Source organism: Coenobita brevimanus, chromosome 38 (assembly GCF_032717465.1).
Source record: "Coenobita brevimanus isolate Jiangsu-jjx chromosome 38, ASM3271746v2, whole genome shotgun sequence".
Lineage (NCBI taxonomy): Eukaryota > Metazoa > Arthropoda > Malacostraca > Decapoda > Coenobitidae > Coenobita > Coenobita brevimanus.
The window spans coordinates 8,541,856-8,562,499 of NC_136991.1; the positions used below are offsets into that span (position 1 = coordinate 8,541,856).

Genomic DNA, 20,644 nt, shown 5'->3' on the forward strand with positions numbered 1-20,644 from the left:
GGCAACTCAGATGGCTCCCGGCCATGCAAGCAATAATCATTCCAGGGAGAATCAAAGAAGTACTGCCTGAGGGCCTCCCAATTCGCAGCTCCAAAGTGCCACAGACGACTTTTCTTTGGGGGGTCCACAGGCCGTACTTTAGCGATAGGACAGGTTAAGGTGATAAGGTTGTGATCGAAGGAGCCCAACGGAGAGAAAAGATTAACAGTGTAAGCAGAAGGATTAGTTGTAAGGAACAGATAAAGTATGTTGGAGCTTTCTCCAAGGCAGTCAGGGATATGGGTAGGGTGCTATACTGTACAAACTGCTCTAGGTCATTAAAGATAGAAAAAGTGTAGGCTTGTTCACCAGATAGGTCAGTGAAAGGAGAGGATAGCCAAAGGTGGTGTTGAATATTGAAATCTCCTAGAATGGAGATTTCAGAGAAAGGAAGAATGGATAGAATGCATTCCGTCGTAGAAGTAAGATAGTCAAAGAATTTTTGATAGTCAGTAGAATCAGGAGATAAGTAAACAGTGCAGATATATTTAGTCAGAGATTGACAAGAAAGCCGAGGCCAGAGTGTAGAGAATTCAGAAGAATCAAGTTAAGGAACACGAAAGCAAGATAGGTCGTTGCATATATATACACAACAGCCACCTTTGGCTTTGAAATGAGTATAGAGAAAGTAGGAGGTTACAGAAAAGGGTCTGCTGTCTGTTGACACAGACAGCTGAGTCTCAGTTAGAAAAAGGTGAGGTTTAGAGAAGGAGAGGTGGTGCTTAACAGAGCGAAAGTTAAAGGAAAGGCCGCGAATGTTGCAGAAATGAGGAAAAAAAAAGTCAGACAGTTGTTCCAGGCAGCTCGAGTCGTCACCGGGAGAGGGGCGAAAGGTGGGGACATTTATGGTCCCCCCCCCTGTGGACTCTGAGGCCACGTGTTGTACTGCCATGATTTTTTTAATTTTGGAAAAGGATGTGTAGTGTTTACTATGCATGTAGTTAGGTGTTGATAGTTAGAGAAACTTGTATTGAAGAGCATGGTCCCCTACTCTCTATATTACTGAGACTCTGAAAAGTTCTGCAAAGGGAGATGGTCGGGACCTAGTCCCGAGGGCTGATAAAACGGGAGCTCCAGCTTTCCCTCTCATCAGCTTTCCATCCACCTTGGGAGTATATATATATATATATATATATATATATATCCATCCATCCATCCATCCATTGCCAGTCGCCATGTATCCCAGACGGGGTGGCCAATGGCTTAGAGTTAATTGTTTTACAGGGAGGGGCACTAATCCTCCACCAACCCCACTTGACACGTAGGGATGCCAACAGCATCTGGTGTTCCCAGGCGGTCACCCATCCAAGTACTAACCAGACCCAACGTTGCTTAACTTCGCTGATCGGACGGGAAGCGGTGTACTCAACGTGGTATATATATATATATATATATATATATGTTTGTGTGTGTGTGTGTGTGTGTGTGTGTGTGTGTGTGTGTGAAAGATAAAAATGGTAGATTACTAGTGGAGAAGGGAGAAAAAGTGAGCAGATGGAGAGAACACTTTAAGGAATTGCTGAACATATAGGATGGAAGTAATGCGAGTTTAAGTGGCTGGGGAATGGCTGGGAGAAGGAGGGAGGTGAGAAGACAGGAAGAAATCAGTAGGATAGAAGTTGTGGAAGCAATGAAGAAAGTTAAATCGGGGAAAGCCCCAGGAATTGATGGAGTGTGTGGTGAAATGCCGAAGCATGGGGGAGAGATAGTAGTAGAATGGATGTGGAAAATGTGCAGATTGGCCTGGGAGGAAGGTAGAGTCCCGGAGGATTGGAAGTCAGGTATAATTTTTCCCTTGTACAAAGGAAACGGGGAAAAAGAAGTGTGTGATAATCATAGGGGCATCTGTCTTCTTAGTATAATAGGAAAAGTGCATGGTAGGATACTTATTGACTGAGTTAGAGAAAAAACAGAGGAATTAGTTGGAGAAGAACAGGGAGGCTTTAGGAAGGGAAGAGGTTGTGTAGATCAGATATTCATTCTTAGATCTTTAGTGGAAAAGTTTCTAGAGAAGGGAAAGAAGTTGTATGCGGCTTTCATGGATTTGGAGAAAGCATATGACAGAGTGGATGGACAATGATTGTGGAAAGTATTAAGAATATATGGAGTAGATGGGAAGTTGTTGAATGCTGTGAAGAGTATGTATGATGGTGCTAAGGCTGCAGTGCGTGTGGATGGTGAACTGAGTGAATTTTTCTCTTTGAAGGTTAGGTTGAAACAGGGATGTGTCATGTCTCCATGGTTGTTCAATCTGTACATGGATGGGGGTAATAAAAGTGGTACAAGGTAGGGTAGTGGATGTAGGAGTGGCCCTGGTGAGAGATGGTAGTGTTTGGAAACTCCCTGTACTGTTGTTTGCAGATGATACTGTGTTGTTGAGTGAAGACAAAGGAAAGCTGCAAGGCTTGGTAGATGAGTTTGGGAGAGTGTGTAAGAAACGGAATCTAAAGGTGAATGTAGGGAAGAGTAAAGTGATGGTCTTTGAGAGAAGTCAAGTCAGTGAATGTACAGCGAGGTTGGATGGTGAGGAATTGGAAAATGTGAATACGTTTAAGTACTTGGGCAGTGTGATGAGTAAGGATGGAGGTTTGGGGGGTGAAGTGCTTGAAAGGGGACAGCAGGGAAGAAAGGTTGCTGGTTCCTTGAAAGCAGTGATATGAAACAGGGAAGTGAGCATGGAAGTGAAAAAGTTACTACATGACAGTATTGTGATACCAACTCTAACGTATGGAAGTGAAGCGTGGACGTTGCTAGAAGGACACAAGTCAAGAGTGAGAGCAGTGGAAATGAATTATTTAAGAGGAGCCTGTGGAGTCACATGGAGAGAGAGAGAGTGACAAATGAGGATATAAAGGAACGTTGTGGTGTGGATGTGGATGTGATAGGAAGCGTTAGGAGGAATACACTGAGGTGGTTTGGCCATGTGGAGAGGATGGAGGGTGAGAGACTGACGAAGAGAGTGTATGTGAGTGAGGTGGAGGGGGGGAAGAGGGAGGGGGAGGCCGAGGATGAGATGGAGGGATGGGGTGGAGAGGTATATGAGAGAGGGGGGTGTGAGTTGCGAGCAGGGCAGTGAAATGGCGGGGGACAGGGCGACGTGGAGGCGATTTGTTTGTGGCCACCCCGAACGGGATTGAGGCGTCTGGCAATATATATATATATATATATATATATATATATATATATATATATATATATATATTGGAGGAAGCAGCCTAGGTATATAGATAGATAATAAAACAGGTGTATCCATTCATCCATCATCCAATCCTACATTGCCCCATGAGGAGCGTAGGAGCTCGGGGCTAGGCAGTTGGTCCAGATGAGAGTGACCAGTCTCACTCATCCCTGAATGGCATTACATGAGCAACCAACCCCAACCATCCCTTGGATATAAACTTTCACCGGCTCAATCCGATTGGAGCGCAATAATTACCCACTAAACTACCAGGCGCCAAAATCTGGTTATATGGTTACCAACCAGAGTAGTAAATGGTTTCCTGATGTATAGGAAACCATTTGGCTTGTCACTCAGTCTAGAGTCACTCACAGGCAGAAGGAAGAGGAAAGAATGAAGGAAAGAAAGACAGAAGAGAGAGTGTAAAGTTACCCGTAGGCAGAAGGACAAAGAAAGAATGAAGGAAAGGAAGACAGAAGAAGATAGAAGGAAAGAAGGATGAAGGAGAGGAATATATAACTTGGCAGACAGATAGACAGATGGATAAATGCTGTTGATAGGCTGATAGATGATAGATAATATGATGATTGATAACATATTTTCCATATAATGGACTATTTATTCAAAACTGTAAATACTGTACAATCACACACACACACACACACACACACACACACACACACACACACACACACACAAATATAGTACTATAAGCTCAAAATCTATAGGACCAGCTTCACATTTATATGTAGCCTAACCGCATCGATCTGCTACATTGTTAGCACTGATGATTACCAGCACGAGCGGGATCACAGTCACCACTTGCGTTGGTCTGCTGACTCCCCTGTCTAGTTCCAAAAAATGTGGTAACGATCTTACCAACTGCGGCACGGTATATTTATTACTGTGAGGCCCGAGCCTTAGAGGACAGATGGTATTAGTACGTGTTGGAGCGGATAGCAACAACTCTGTTATTCGCTGATGTGAGACTAGGTATTACTCTGTGTCTGGATGAAAAGCGCCGACTATGGCACTAGCTAATTGTCAACCATAGATGCGAACAATAATTCTATTAAATTTTTTTAGGGTTCAAATGAAAGAGCTGTGATTTACTCTACGATTACTTCAGGAAAATAACTTTAAGTTCTGGCACACATTTTAAACGGTGTGATGAAATTACTGGAAGAAAATAAACAGAAGAGATGCAAAGTATGAAACGGGTGTACGCATGCGTGGTGACGGGGAAGCTCTCGTACTCCCACACCGAATATTTTGATAACCAATATCTGGCCCCCCCTGTCAATAACCAGCCCGTGTAATTAATATTCTTTAGCGTTTATTATATTTTATTTATCTGCGTGCGTCCGCCAGTAATTGGAGCGAGGGCAGTGGTTATATCTCTGTAAATAAATACATAGCGAACGGGTGGTTATTACATGGCGGGAGGGGGGGGGAGGGGGAGAGAGGTGGAGAATAGACGAGGGATAGCGAGGTGAGGAGGAGAAACAGAGGTGGGGAAGCAGGAGAGGGATGGAGAGGGAGGGAGGATGGAGAGGAAAAGAGAGAAGTGAAAGGGGTGTAGCAGGGATAGATGAGTAGAGGGATAGGGATGAGAATAGATGGGAGAGAGGGGAGGGGGAATGGGACGTGACTGTGATGATGGGTAGATGAAAAGGGATGGGGATTGGCGAAAAATAGGGATGTAAAGGTGATGTATGAAAAATGTGGAATGGGGAGGACTGGCCAGGAGAAAGAGGTGGGTGAGAGGGATAGGGGAATGGGATGGAACGGAATAGGTAGAGAAGGAAAGGGGAGGAAGAATGGGGGGATACGGATGGGTGGGTAATTGGAGTAAGGGTGGTGGTTATTCTTTGTAAATATATACATAGCGAATAGTGAGTTATTACATGGTGGGGGTCAGAGCAGCATGGGGCAGAGTTGGGAGTGGAGGTGGTGGATAGGAAGGGGGGAATGGTTATTGAAGGAGGGAAGCTGTAAAGAGAAGAGAGAAAAGAGGGATGAGTAGAAACTGAGGGATGAGGTATGTGAAATAAGAATGAAAAGATAAGGAGAAAGGATGAGGAGGGTGGGTTGATGATGAGGATGAATGGGGAATGGAATGTAAAAAGAAAAAGAATGTGGCAAAAGGTTGGTGAGTAAAGGAGGGATGACGAGATATGAAGAATGGGTTAGGTTAGTGGTGTAGGAATATGGGAGATGGAAACTTGAGAAATGGAATGAGGTGAGAAAGAAGAAAATGATGTAGAGGGATGGACATGGAAGAGGTGATAATTATCTTTCTAACTAAATACTCAGCAAATGGGTGGTGCCTACATGATGGGAGGGGGGGGAGGGAAGGGGGGAGAGAAGGGATAAGTAGAGTAGAGATGGAAGGGAAAGCGAGTTGAATGAGATTGGAATGAACGGTTAAGAGAGACTGATGGGGAACTGGAAAGGATGGGTAAGGGGAGAAGTGTGTGGGAAGATAGTTAATTGGACAGAGGGCGTTGGTTGTTTATCTCTGATTAATTGTATAGCAAACAATGGGTTATTAAATGGTAGGAGGCTGAACTGGATGGTCGAGGGGTATGAGGGAAATGGGTATGGGAGGAGGAGGATGGGTGAGGAAGAGAAGTATGGAAGATGGGGGTGGATATATGAAGTATTGGAGATGGGAATACAGAATGTGGTTGGATTAGTAGAGGTGAGAAGGAAGGAGAGGGAAATGGATGGGTAAGGGAGAGCGACAGGGGAGATGGAAAAGGAATGAAAGAAGGGGGAGGGGATGTGTAGATAATGAAATGGGTGGAGAATGAGAAAAATGGATCATAAGAAAATGGACTGGAAGAGTAAGAGCTTGATGAAGCGATGGGAAATAGGAAATATAAGAGATGGCTCCGGGAAGGGGATGAGGGATAGGAAAAGAGTTTGCAGGGTGTGTACGGGAGCACATGGGCAGTGAGAAAGAAATGAAGAGGGGGACGGTTGGTCAGGGTAAGGATGAGAGGTAGGAAGGGTGGGGTGAAAGATGAAACATGAGGGAAGGGAAAAAAGAATAAGGAGAATGGAAATGGGATGAAAACAGCTAGGATTAGCTTTATAAGAGAGAGAGAGAGAGAGAGAGAGAGAGAGAGAGAGAGAGAGAGAGAGAGAGAGAGAGAGAGAGCAAAGGGTAAAGACCTAGAAGGGAGGGGGGAGAGGAAGCGGAGGTATTCGTATTTTACGATCGGTAGGGATGGAAGGGGGGGAAGAAAGGAGGGGGAAAGGTAGGTGGAGGAGGGAGGGAAGGGGGAGGGGCAGATTGAGGAGAAGGGAGGAGGGAGGAAGGGAACCAAATACAAACACACGGCTCTGTTTACCTTTCGCTTCCTCTGATATCTCCAGGCTTTTGAAAAGGTGAATTCTGTAAAATTTATAGCCGAAAATGTACTGGAAACGCGATAGGATGATGGCTGTGTGTGTGTGTGTGTGTGTGTGTGTGTGTGTGTGTGTGTGTGTGTGTGTGTGTGTGTGTGTGCTAACATACGTGCTTGTGTGATTTAGTGTGTATGTGTTAGGCCCTACACAGGAACCACCTTGTCGTGGTGGGGGCTTGTGTGCCCTGAAAATCTGATGGGCCGTACCAGCGGGGGAAGATCTCCCTCGGACTCAGCAAGAGGACAGGGTTACCCATGCTGGAGGGGCCATCAGAAAGGGGTCATACAAAGTGTTCCCAGGTCCACTGCCTTGTGGATTGCCCTTGATTGGATTAAGACTAAGGGAGTAAACCCAGAACGAAAAAGCCATGAGTGGGACTCCACGGAAGGCGGGGCTCAGCAGACACCTGCAACCCTGCTCTGTAGATGGTCGTCGTGAAACTTCATGGCACTATCACAGGCTGGGAAGGGGTAAGTCATGTGGCTATAAGGACTGCGTACCCTCACCATCACACCAAATCCATTCATTGCACAAGCCCACTGCTACAGCCTACTCACCTCCCATCTCATCTCTCACCAAAACAAAAGACCTATGGCGACAGGATAGGGTGACAGTGACAGGTCATGGATGTGGCTGGAAGTCGCTAGCTCGAGTCCTGCACATATGCAGCATTGGCCCAGTTTTTGCTGGCATGATGGCATAGGAGCAGGTCATACCTTCGGCAACATCCAGTGCAACAAAGCAGCTGGAAACAGATGCCCAACTGCTTACACCTGACGGGGAGGTGTTTAGAAAGTGTAACCGAAACATGTGCTGCTCCACACCAGCTGGACAGATATCCGCGTGTGTCGAGGTATTCCACATTGCCGTCGAAAAACCAGAAGAATCCCTCTGACTCTTATCACCTGGAATATACGAACCTTGCTTGATAACTGACCACAACACACGACCACTCCGTAGAACTGCCCTTATTGCCCATGAACTGAAAATATATAAAATTGACATTGCTACCTTGATTGAGACTTGCCTTTCAGGAGAGGACACTCTTATAGAATCAAGAGAAGAGTATACTTATTTCTGGAGGGGATACTCAGACATTGTAACAAAAAAAACATGGTGTTGGCTTTGAAGTCTGAAGCAACCTTCTACAGAATATCCAAGAAACACCTGTTGGTATATCAGAGAGGCGGGTGTCTAGGCGCATATCACTCTCTAATGGCCAATATGCAACACTCATCAGCGTCTATGCCCCAACACTTGATTCTGAGGACACCAACAGAGATTCCTTTTATGAATCTTTGAATGTTACCATTCCTTCAGTACCACCTAATAACAAGGTGATTCTGCTTGGAGATATTAATGCCAAAGTAGGAAAAGATAATCACCTTGGGCAAGGCATTATTGTCTGCTGTGGTGTTGGTAACATGAGCAGCAATGGCCTTATACTGCTTTCCTTGTATTCAGAACACACTCTGGACATTACCAACCCCATCTTTCAACTTAAGAATAAACACAAGACGGCATGGATGCACCCACGATCTAGAAATTAGCATCTACTTGACTATGTCATTGTGCGGCAGTGAGATCACTAAGAAGTTCTCATAACCTGAGCTGTGTGAAGTGCTGAGTGCTCGACAGACCATGACTTTATAGTCACCAAACTGCAATTAATCATACGCCCACTAATGCCCCGCAGACCATCATCAAGAAACTACACCTCCCTAATTTCATGCTGACTATCTGGAACCGAGAACAAATTCCATCTGAGTGGCTTACTTCTGATATTGTAATCGTCTACAAGAAGAAAGGAGACCGCTCAATTTGTGACAACAGCAGAGGCATCTCCCTCCTTGTGAATGCTAGTAAAGTACTAGCCAAGATAATGTTATCCAGACTGACAAAACATTTGACTGAGACAACACTCCCTGACACACAATGTGGATTTCGGAAGGAACGAAGTACCTGTAATATGATCTTTGTAGCCGGCAGATACAAGAGAAATGCCACGAGCAGAATCGTGACTTGTACATTGCATTCATCGATCTTGCAAAAGTGTTTGGCATTGTCAACAGAGAATTTTTATGGAATGTTCTTACAAAATTTGGAGTTCCAAACAAATTTCTTACCATCCTAAAGAGCCTGCATGGCAGCATGAATGCTTGTGTGTCCATGAGTGGGAGCAAATTCGAGCCATCAGTGTGGATGTGGGCGTAAAGCAGGGATGTGTCTTGGGTCTTGTCATTTTCAACATCTATCTCACTGTAGTTACCCTTTTCAGTCACCAAAAAATGAACCTTGATGATGAAATAAAATCCAGTTCCGACTAGATGGTAACTTAATTAATTTCTGACGTCTTCAGGTGCAATCAAAGACTGAAAAAGCTCATTTCCTAAAACTGCAATATGCTGATGACTGTGCTGTCCTTGCACATACTCCAGAAGCCCTACAACAGTCCCTCACCATCATTTCCAACTTATATCATGCAATGGGGCTCTGAATAAATGTCAATAAAGCAGAAATAATATCTCAGAGAAACAACGCAGCAGAGCCTCTTGCATTCAGATAAATGGCAAAAATATAAAACGGGTGGAGAATTTTACCTACCTTGAAAATGTGCTCACGGATAATCATAACATCGATGCAGAAGTCCTTGCACGAATCAACCATGCCTCAGCCTCCTTTGGGCGTCTCAGATCCAGAGTCTTTTGAAAACACCAACTTAAGAATCGAGAAGAAGGTTTCAGTTTATACAGATGTATACCTCTCCACCCTCCTATACGGTGCTGGATCCTGGACTACTTCCCGGCGTCACATCAAACAGCTTGGTTCTTTTCATATCTGATGCTTACAGTGCATCCTAGGACTCACAGGGGATGATAAAGTCCCCCACTCACAAATTCTCCAGCGGGCAAAGTCAAGCAGAACAGAAACCATGCTGACTTAAAAACAGCTTGGATGGGTCAGACACGTGTACCTCATGCCTGAGCACTGCCTTCCCCGCCAGTTTCTGCATGGCCAACTCCCTGCAGCACGTCGCATCGCAACCCGGGGGGGGGGGGGGAAGGCAGAAAAAGAGATATAAAGATTCAAGGACATCCCTGAAGAAATGCGACATCATACCAAAAGATCTTGAAACCAATGCCTCTGACAGAAAACAATGACAAGCCCTCTGCAACGAAGAAACCATTCATCTCGAAGAAGCTCGGAACCTGGCCAGAGAAGGGCGTAGACAACGGAGGTCACCCAAAAAAGAGTTCCCCCAGCACACTTGGACTTGACATGCCACCTTTGCGACAAAGTATGCAGATCCAGAACTGATTTGCACAGCCACACACGTTGACACCAAAGACTGAGAAACACACCATCTTAGTGATTATAGTAGCCGTTGTCTTCTATAGTAGAAGGGCAGCTTTAAGTAAGTATTCTCTTAGTCTTTGTTACTCTGTATGTGTTGTTGTTTGTGTTCATACCCTTGCTTGGGACTGGTCTTGTGATTTTTCTTGTGTGTGTGTGTGTGTGTGTGTGTGTGTGTGTGTGTGTGTGTGTGTGTGTGTGTGTGTGTGTGTGTGTGCGTTTGTGCGCGTGCGTGCGTGCGTGCGTGCGTGCTTGTGTGTGTGTGTGTGTGTGTGTGTGTGTGTGTGTGTGTGTGTGTGTGTGTGTGTGTGCATTATCTTATTTTAAATTTCACTCAAATCAATGTCCCAAACATTCGCAGCTGGAGGCAATAGCTCTTTTACGCTGTTTTACTGTTGTTTTCAGAACAAGATAAGATCTTGCTATAGCAAATTTCTAGCATTCAACCAAATCGGGAGGTTTGTAGGGTCGTGTCATTAGTTCAAGGGCTAAGACATGCAAAATGACTATTGACCGTCACCGTGCAGTGCTATTATTTACTCTTAATACCATTGGCCTGGGAACATTTTCATTTTTGCTATTGGTATGACGCGAATGTTTCATTAGGAAAAGGATAGGCATTTCGAAATGAAGGGGTGATAGGCAGTTTTCACTGACATCTTCATATTTATTCTTGATATCTCCTGGTCTTTTATTTGGCTTAGAACAGAAATTTTGGACTGTAAGGGTAAGACACAGCTTTTATTAACATCCTATTTATATATTGTCTACTAAGTGCCTTATTCGGGCAAAGACAGTTTATTCGAGCTGTGGAGGTGACATACATCTTTCATTAATATCTTTATAGTTAGGGTAGTATCCCCTGAATGTTCTATTAGGCTCAGGACTGACTTTTGGAACTTGAGAAGCGAAATAAAGCTTTCATTAACAAGCTCATATTTCTGGTATCTACTGGGTGTTCTATTCGGCTACAGGCTGACTTTTCGAACTGGAGGGGTGAGATATAACTTTCATTAATATCTCCATAAATATTTTGGTACCTCCTGAGTGGTTTATTTGGTCTGGGACAAAATTTAAGAACTGCAGGGATTAAATGCAGCTTCACGAACAACGGGCTCTGTTCTTACAATCGTCAAGTACCAGTAATAACATGATGTAAAACTGATCGTACTGAAGAGGTAAAATATAAGGCGCTGACAGAGGCTATAGGATTCGTTGTGGTAATAAGAATGAATGGAGTGATGAAGGAAAGAGGACTGAGAAGAAGATAGAAAGTGAAATGCATTGGATAGGGATAGGTGGAGATAACAGATTAGGAAGGGATGGAGACAAAAAAGAGAGAAAGACAGATAAGGGAGGTAGAGAAGCGGAGAGAAATAGAAAGGCTGATAACTGAAGGGACGGTAGAGATGCGGAAAATGAGGATGGAGGAACAATTTCCATAGACAGTGAGAGAAAAAGAAGCACACTGGAAAACCTAGAGAGAGAGAGAGAGAGAGAGAGAGAGAAAATCATTAAACGTAGATAAGCCACTTCATTAACATGTTAAAATGAGGGAGGGATTATCTTCGGAAATGATAGCCTACTCTGGCTTCTGATTTAGTAACTGATTTAATTAGTTGTTGTTATACAGTTGTCTCACTGAGAGAGAGAGAGAGAGAGAGAGAGAGAGAGAGAGAGAGAGAGAGAGAGAGAGAGAGAGAGAGAGAGAGAGAGAGAGTACTCAGACTTATTAACTGGCCTTCCTAGCAGAGAATACTAACTCCGTCATGGCACTACCACTACCAACATTACTACTACTACTACTACTACTACTACTACTACTACACACAGACAGATATACACAAGCACACATAGACGCACTTCAGTAACATCCACTGAAAATGCCCATTAATCTTACCCGGCTTGTGTCCCCTTGTTTTTTCCTCATTAGCATTTCTTCTACCAACTTCTGCTGTCGACTCTTCCTTTCTCTATTATATCTTAACTTTTCTGTTTTCGTTCTATCTCCCTGTTCTTCTCGTTGTTCTATTTTTGTATGCGGGAACATATTTTTGAGTGACTCCACGTCTGTCTCGCACTAATGATTTTCGGAAAAGAGGTACGTCACTCCCGTAGACTTTAGGGACTTCAGCAAGGCCACACCACACCACACCACACAGTATACCACTATCTCACATCACTCCACATTAAAATTACTCTCCCACACCATAGACATTAATCGATGTGCCTTAAAGTTCCCACGTCTAGCATATATATATATATATATATATATATATATATATATATATATATATTCTGTTTGTTCGATTCATTTCTTTGTGTTTTTTCTTTTATTTATAACTACATACAGTATTTGCCTATTGTTGGAGTCTTCCTTAGTACCTAGGTTTTAGTTGAACAAGTCCTCTTCCTTCCCGTTACAAATCATTTGACCTCTCTCAGCTGCTCGCCTCTCTTCTCTCATTTACTTCCATAAGATTCCTCTGGTAATTCTCTTTCTTCGATGACCGATCACGTAATTTTCTCTTACATATTGCAACGGAGCGAAATTAGCATTCTTTTTAACTGTATTTCTCCCTTGGTCCTTCATTTCTTTTTATATTGACATACTTTTCTTTCCTATATTTTCTTAATCCTTGTCTTTTACTTTATGAGACGTTGTATTTATTTTTCTTTGCCACTCCAGTGTACAGAATAAACAATATAGGAAGTTGTTAAGGTGTTACAAAGTTTAAGAAGCCACTACCTGTAAGAATACGGACGTGTGTGTGTGTGTGTGTGTGTGTGTGTGTGTGTGTTTGTGCTGCAGATTTGAGTCCCATGTTGCAGGTGGTGGGGCCAGATGGTACTCTTCCAGGTGGTCAACATCATCCCTTTAGTGCCACTTTTTTCTTTATCATACAAAAAACACGCACTTTCCATATTTTTCTTCTTTTCCTCTTTATAACTCCTTATTCTTCTCATTTCATACTATTTTCTAATCGATAATTATTCTTCTGTCTCACTCACTGTCGTTTTGCAGGGAGACGATCCTTTAACTCCTAGATTCACGTTCAGTCACCCCTCTCTCCTACAGAATCACGCCCTGTGGTGGAAGTGGTGGGTCCTGGTGGTACTCTGTCAGGGGGTCGGCATTACCACTTCACCTGCAGGGCCTCAGGTGTCACGCCCCCTCCCTCTCTCACCTGGTGGCTCAACGGGAAACAGCTCACTAGACACGCTCAGGTGATTATTTCACTCATTCTTGTCCCGTCTTCACACACAGTTGTATTTCTGTAGTTATCTAACATCGTCAGACCTGCGCTAACGCACGTGAAATACCCTACCAGTATCACCACACCACTAGACTCTCTCTCTCTCTCTCTCTCTCTCTCAGCACTTCCAACTAAACTGTCTTATATCTTTCCATCTGTGCTGGTTATTTGTCTGTCAGTCTGTCTGTTTACCTGTCTATCAGTTTATCTCCGCTTCCCAACTACACCACTCTTATTCTATTCCATCCTAGCAGCGGAGTCCCAGCCCCGATTCGACCCACTCCCAGCTGAGTCTGGTGGCCACAGCAGAGGATGACGGTGGAGTACTGGAGTGCCGAGCAGTAGCCCCCACACTCCCACACCTCGCATCATCAGACTCCACCAGGCTCTCCGTCCACTGTGAGTACTTGGAGTGTGGAGTAGGAGTGAGTGTGGGGTAGGTGTGGACATTGAGCGTAGATGTGGAGTAGATTTAGATGTGGAGCAAGTGTGGGGTGTAGGGTAAATGTGGAGTAGCTGTAGATGGTATGTGTCGGTCTGAAGTAAATGTGGAGCAAGTGTGAGTGTCGAATATTCACCTGCATGGAACAAGTGCGGAGTAATATCCAGTTGATGAGGAGTAAAAACAGAGCTGGTGTTTTGGAAGTACAGTAGTTGCTCATGTCAAATGATTGTACATATGAAGCAGAATTAGATGTGAACTAATATGGAGTGGGCATAGACTTGGATATCGTAGTTGGTGGCAATGTTGAGTATGCTACATGTGGAGAAGATGTGGATGCAGAATGCGTGGTAGAACAGGAGTAATTATAGAGTTGGTGTGTGTGTGTGTGTGTGTGTGTGTGTGTGTGTGTGTGTGTGTGTGTGTGTGTGAAGTAGCAGATGGTATGGAATGAACGTGGATGTGGGAGTGAGGGTAAATGTTCATTAAATACCCGTATGGACTACGTTTGTGCTGTGTGTGGAGTAAGTGTGCAGTATATATGCGGTTATCGAGTAAATGGGGAAAGATATGAAATTACTCTGTAGGTTATGTTTGTGGAGTTGGTTTCGGTATGGGGTAGAATTTTGTATCGAGATGATGTGGTGTAATTATGAAGCTTATGTATGTAGTGGTGGAATTATGTTGCATACGGGTGATGAAGAGGCAGACCGATAGAGAGATGGCCTACAGAAAGGTACGTAAGAAGGCAGAAAAATAAATACACTGACAAACTGAACGAAAGTGGCAGTGAGTGCAGGTTATTAACTGGCAGATAGAGAGAAAGAGAAGGAGGCAGCTAGGTAGGTAGATCGTTGTTCGACTGGTGGAGTGATTGATTGACTGAAGTACGGAGGTAAATAGCTCTCTGCCCACAGAAAAATGCTATACGGTCATCCATATAACCTCATCACTATCACCAGCTACGTCAACTAACAGGAGACCGTCACATCCATAGGGTACGCGAAGATGTCTCTGAGTCAAGGATAATCATGAGATGAGTCGCACCCGTACTGACTCTCTCCTGCTACTAGAGAGGGAAAAAGACTCATGAGTTTCCCACCATCGCAAACACATACCCCTCTATATTATTCTCTGTCGTGAAGGAGAGGAAATGCAGAGAGTTTACATGCTTTAGTCTTCAGATCTGTTCCTCTTTCTCTTTAATAAGGGCTTTCGACCTGCATTCATCCCTTACAGAAGCCCTTACCATTTTTCCTTTATTCAAGGGCGTCACCACCGGCAGCAACCTCTCCGGAAGATTGCCTGTCTTCTCGCTTCCTCTCGTGCTGCACGTAATACAAAAAGTTTTGTGTCGTTTTCCGCAGTAATTTATCTTTGCATTTCCTGTAGCGAGTTCCTGCTTTGCTTCTTCCAGGAGTCTTTTGAAATATTGTTTGTCTCCATCCTTTACAATAGTGTAAGCTTATACTGCACCTCTTGCAACAGACTTCCTCCACGTTTAACTGTAACCTTCTGCACTTCCTCCTGCAGCATCTTTTGCTGGGTGTCCTGTAGTTGCTCCTGCTGAACCATCTCGAGTAATTTGCTACCATAAATTTCCTGCAAAAACTTAAGATCATCATCTAATTTGACTCTCAGCTGCATCTCCTGTCTCGTCCACTATTGGCAGCTTTTTCCGTCCTACGTGCAGTGATCTGCAACACCTCCAGACGCACCTCCTCCTGCACCTCCTGTGTTAGACTGCTGACGTAGCCCCTTTCAGTAACCTTTTGTTGCCTTGCGTCGGGAGAACCTTGGGGCGGCCTCTCATTTCCTCTTGAAGCGGCGAACTTCGAAGAAACTGTGGGAAAAAAAGGAGGAGAGGAAGCTACCCGGCAGTGAGCCCCTTGAGAAGAGGAGTACAAGGGAGTTCAAAGAAAAGCAAACAGAATCGATTCTGTTTATCTTTACCAAGCTGTTTGCTGTAGGTTAGAACCCTGGTAATTATTTTATTAGAGAAACAACAGAATAGAAAACAAGATGAGAGAAGAGTCGTGTTCGTGGTTGTGCTGTTAAGTTGTATTAGTATAAGGGTAGTGGGTAGAGACCAAAGTAAAGAGGAATGTGTGAATGGAGAGCCTATAAATCTTCTCCCTCATCATGAACGGGAGAGAAACGGTGGGTCTGTTACTCTTTTTCTAACTGTTCCTGGCCTAGGGTCGGCCAAATATACTCTGTAGTTCAGGTCATCCATTATTCTCTGTTAGGGGGCTGGTCGGCGCCGGGGAGTCTGACAACCACGGTGTGGTGTTGGTTGGCCTTATGGTTTTTCATCGTAGGATGAATTACTGTATGTGCAAAAGGTGTTCAAAAGGCGTGGAACACGGTGTAATATTTGATCATTATAAATTTGTTTTCGGGTACATTATTAGCATTATCAGTCAGATGATGATGATGATGATGATGATGATGATGATGATGATGATTGATGATGATGATGATGATGATGATGATGATGATCATCATCATCATCATCATCATCATCATCATCATCATCATCATCATCATCATCATCATCATCATCATCATCATCATCATAACCCTTAACACGTCTATGAGATGAGGTAAGATAGGACCCGGAAATAAGTGAATGAACAAAAGAAGCCCAGTGAAATGAGTCCCACATTCACTGATGCAGCATTGTGGCCTTTAAAATCCTCAGCCTATTCCGTGTGCATAATTATCTGTACATTTTATTTATTTTCAAAACTGAATTTCAGATACCCTCAGATGATTGACAACGGTCATCATCAAGCAGTTTAGATATAGGTGTGAAGTTGCAAAACAAGTGGTTTGATGTAATCACACGTGGGCGGTATGAAGTAGACAGGTAACTTCTGCAAAATTACGCAAGTTTCGTGTAATAAATTGTGTTGCAATTAATATGGAATAATGTGAAATATACGTATTGATGGAAAATGAAAAAAAAAAAAACGCAAACTGAAAAAATACATGGAGCAAGTCGAGTGAGCTAAGAATTAAAACGTAAAAAAGTTTTAGATGTCATCAAAAACATGTTAGCCAGAAGTAAGACGTAACGAATTGTAGAAACTGATGGTAACATGAGAAAAATGATAATGTAATGATTTCTAGAACTTATGGGTGTAGTGTCTGAAGAGGAAAGAAAGGCTAAAAGTAAGGAGAGAAAAAGTTGGAAGGTATAATGTGTTTCGGGAATCTGGATCATTACTGAGTAGCGCCAAGAAGTGCCTAGAGGTCCTTTTGTAGAAACCACCATTACAGGATGGAACGTCGGGTAACAGACAGATAGATGAAGGTCAGATAAATAGATGAATTGCCAGACCGAGACTGGTAAGTAGCAATGGACGGACAGAGAGGTAGATTGAACGATGTAAAATAGATAATTAATTTGAGGGATGGGCACTTGTAGATGGAGAGGTAAGTGAAGTGACTGGTGAATAGATGGCTAAAGAGATAGGAAGACAAATAAAAAAACAGATAAATAGATAAACGGATGGACAGACAGGCAATCGGCAAGAAACTAACCCATAGATACATGGAGACATAGATAAATGATCTGACAGATAGTTGAAATAAATAGATGGATAGATGGATATTCAGAAAGACAAAGAGGTAGCTAGACAAAGCGATACAGACCCAGAACGTTACAACAAAACCTCAACACACATTCTAACATTACGAGTTTTATTTTCCCATAATATCTGAATATCATGAAAGGAAATAACCAGGTGGAAAGGCATTCACGCCAGTATTCAGAACAGCTAAACTATTATTGTCTGGAATTGTTTTACGTGAATACCCTTTTGTCAAACAAGAAGGGATTATTGGTGTGTGTGTGGGGGGGATGAGTTTATGTGTGTGTGTGTGTGTGTGTGTGTGCTGAATATCTGCGTGCTTGTGTGCATGTTTCAAAGTAATGAAGAGATAGTTATACTGGAGTATGAAATGTATTTATATCGCCTAAATGAAGAATTTTAATTATGCATTCGGTTAAATGGGTGACAAATGTGTAGATGCATGAGATTAATTACTAGTTTTAAGGGCTACTGTTGCTATCCCTTCATCATTCTCGCCTCAGGTATAAGTGATAAGTAAAGTTAGATGATGATGATGATGATGTTGATGACGACGATGATGAAGGTGATGAGGATGGAGATGGTAATGGGAATTTGATAATGATAGAATGATAGTGATGAGACAGTGTTAATGACAGTGTGACTGATACGTGACTGATGAGGATGAGGAATGAGGTAATGTTAATGACGACAATGTAGATAATGAAAATAATAACGTTGATAATGGTAATAAAGATGGCGGTGATGACTAACCTTATGCTAACTCTTTCTCTCTCCCTATCAGACGTTCCTGAGGCGAGCATCAGTGTGGTGGGTGGCGAGGGTGTGGGCGCGGATGTGGGCGGAGTGGGCGGACTGAGGGCTGGAGACTCTGCCACACTCACCTGTACTGCCAAAGCAAACCCGCCAGCATACAACTTTACCTTCATGTTCAACGTGAGTGTTCAGGTGTTCATAATATTGTTCATATTCCATTTCAGGGTGTTCATATTACGGTTCATATTCCTGTTCAAGGTGTTCATATTGTTCATATTATTGTTCATGTGTTCACATTGGTTATTTGACCCTTGTTCTGGTTAGCTATTCTCTTATTATTATTATTATTATTATTATTATTTTTATTATTATTATTATTATTATTCCTTCCTCCAAGGAGGTCATATTTTACTTCGCGTTGATTTATTTGTCTGTTTGTCGGTTAGCAGGATTACTTAAAAAGTTATGAACTGATTTTGATGAAAGTTTGTGGAAGGGTGGGCCATGGGCCAAGGAAGAAATGATTAAATTTGGGGCTGGATCCGGTTTCGGAATATCCCGCGCAGTATCTCCAAAAGTTGTCAATGAATTTCAATTAAATTTTGAGGAATGATGGGCCATGGACCAAAAAAGAATTGACTTAATTTTGGGGGAGGGGGATCCAGATCCGGATCCGGTTCCTATATCCACGGATCGGGATCCGCGGTTACTCAAAAAGTTGTGAACGGATTTTGATGAAATTTTGTGGAAAGGTGGGCTATGGGCCAAGGAAGAAATTAAATTTTGAGTGTGATCTGGACCCGGATCCTATATCCACGGATCCAGATCCAGATCCTTTTTAATGGCAATGGCATTGGCGGAGGTATGCGCTCTCAAAAAGCTTTCTAATTATATTATTATTATTAGATTTTAATGTAATTTATTTGGCACTTGTTTTGATTAAGACAGTTTTTAAGCTCATGTCTTTAACTCGTGTTCTGTTTAGTTACGTTATTACCAAATTTTTAAATGTTAACAGTGAGATGAACTGCCTTAGAAATATCCATAGCTTTTCAATATAGCAGTTGCAATAGTTGTAGCCCCCGGTTCATCTGAAACGTGAACCCAGTGGTCTGCTGGCTCAGGGTGCCCTTTTCCAGTAGTACATCCTTCTTCTTTGGGGGGACACTGAAGTGTGGTGGGACGTTTGTATTACCAGGTAACTGAGCCGCGTGGAAATTGGTACCACCACATGAAGTTGTCCCTCCCCAGCAGATTGCCAATATCATGTATTAGAGGGTTTGTGCACTGGGTATTGTAGTCTTTTTACCTAAACCTGGCCAAGAATTTTTCCTTTATGCAGTTTTTTTCACGTACCTTAGTGGCAAAATAAGAATATACAGTGGCTCTCCATCCTTTCCACAGCACTTCTTCATGGAATGCATTATATTCTATCGATAATCGTTTGTTACAGTTAAGTATCCAAGACGGAGAGATGTCCATTTTAGGCCAGGTTAGAGTAAAATGGGTGTAGTACGTTCGTAATTTGACTAACCTGGGCAGCGCTTGGTACCACAGTTTTTTTTCTTAATCATTTACCTTTACTTAGCCCAGAGTTTTGTCCTGATCAGATTATATCACGTAGCTGAGTGGCAATATAAGAAAATACTATTGCTCCACATCTTTTCCACAGGACTTAGGCGTGATTAACATCATAATTTAGTGTTAATCTTCTGTTACATCTCACTACGCAAGATAAGGAGACATCAATTTTGGGCCAAATTCGAATAAGCATGGTATAGTGTAATATATGTGAACAACGAAAATTTCTCACTGATTCTTTCTACTTAGCATCCTGGGCTACTGGCATGAAAGATATTAAATTTCTCAAACCACAAAGCTACTATTATGAACACAGCCGGTCCGTGGAAGCTATTGTTCTGTTTTTTGAAGTGGCAGCCTTTGCGTACAATGGAGAAGTAATTATGGGTTACAATATGTGTGTGCTGGCTTTGATGGGTCATGGAAGGGTTGGTATTAACGGGGGCACGGATGGCTTTGTGTTGGTGATCTGTTGCTGTCTTTGTTGTTAATAGTTTTATCGCTGTTATTGTTATTGCCCCCCTTGTATCAGGGAGGGAGTGTTTTTGATTGTGTGTGTGTGTGTGTGTGTGTGTGTGTGTGTGTGTGTGTGTGTGTGTGTGTGTGTGTCGCTGTTACTGTTATTGCCCCCCTTGTATTAGGAAAGGAGTGTTTTTGATTGATGTGTGTGTGTGTGTGTGTGTGTGTGTGTGTGTGTGTGTGTGTGTGTGTGTGTGTTTGTGTTTGTGCTCTATCTTTTCAATGCCAGACCCTAGAAACTTATTTTTTGCATGTTGGTAGCGTTCGGCCATATTTATATCGTGTGGAAAAAAAAGTTGTTGGTTAAAGCTCAAAGGCACAAGACTTGAAATATAAAACGATGTGTACAGTAGTTAGTTTTATTCCCGCTGCACTCTAGTTATTAAAACTTCGCACATCCCTGTGGGAAGTTTTCTTGTTTTTGTCATTATTATTATTATTATTATTATTATTATTGCTTTTGAACAATTGCAATATTTCAAAGGCTATTTGGCCTAGAGCC

The 20,644-nt window shown here is 42.9% G+C and overlaps 1 protein-coding gene and 1 pseudogene across 1 annotated transcript in view; one reads left to right on the plus strand and one right to left on the minus strand.

The window, feature by feature from the left end:
- LOC145396499 (uncharacterized) overlaps positions 1–20,644 on the plus strand; it is a 484,164-nt gene that overhangs the window by 358,171 nt on the left and 105,349 nt on the right. Inside the window, exons 6-8 of the mRNA XM_080269868.1 lie at positions 13,068–13,216; positions 13,497–13,644; positions 18,071–18,222. Of these exons, the coding sequence (XP_080125994.1) occupies positions 13,068–13,216; positions 13,497–13,644; positions 18,071–18,222 (449 nt within the window). The remainder of the gene's footprint in view (positions 1–13,067; positions 13,217–13,496; positions 13,645–18,070; positions 18,223–20,644) is intronic.
- On the minus strand, positions 1,308–1,426 carry LOC145396608 (5S ribosomal RNA; annotated as a pseudogene).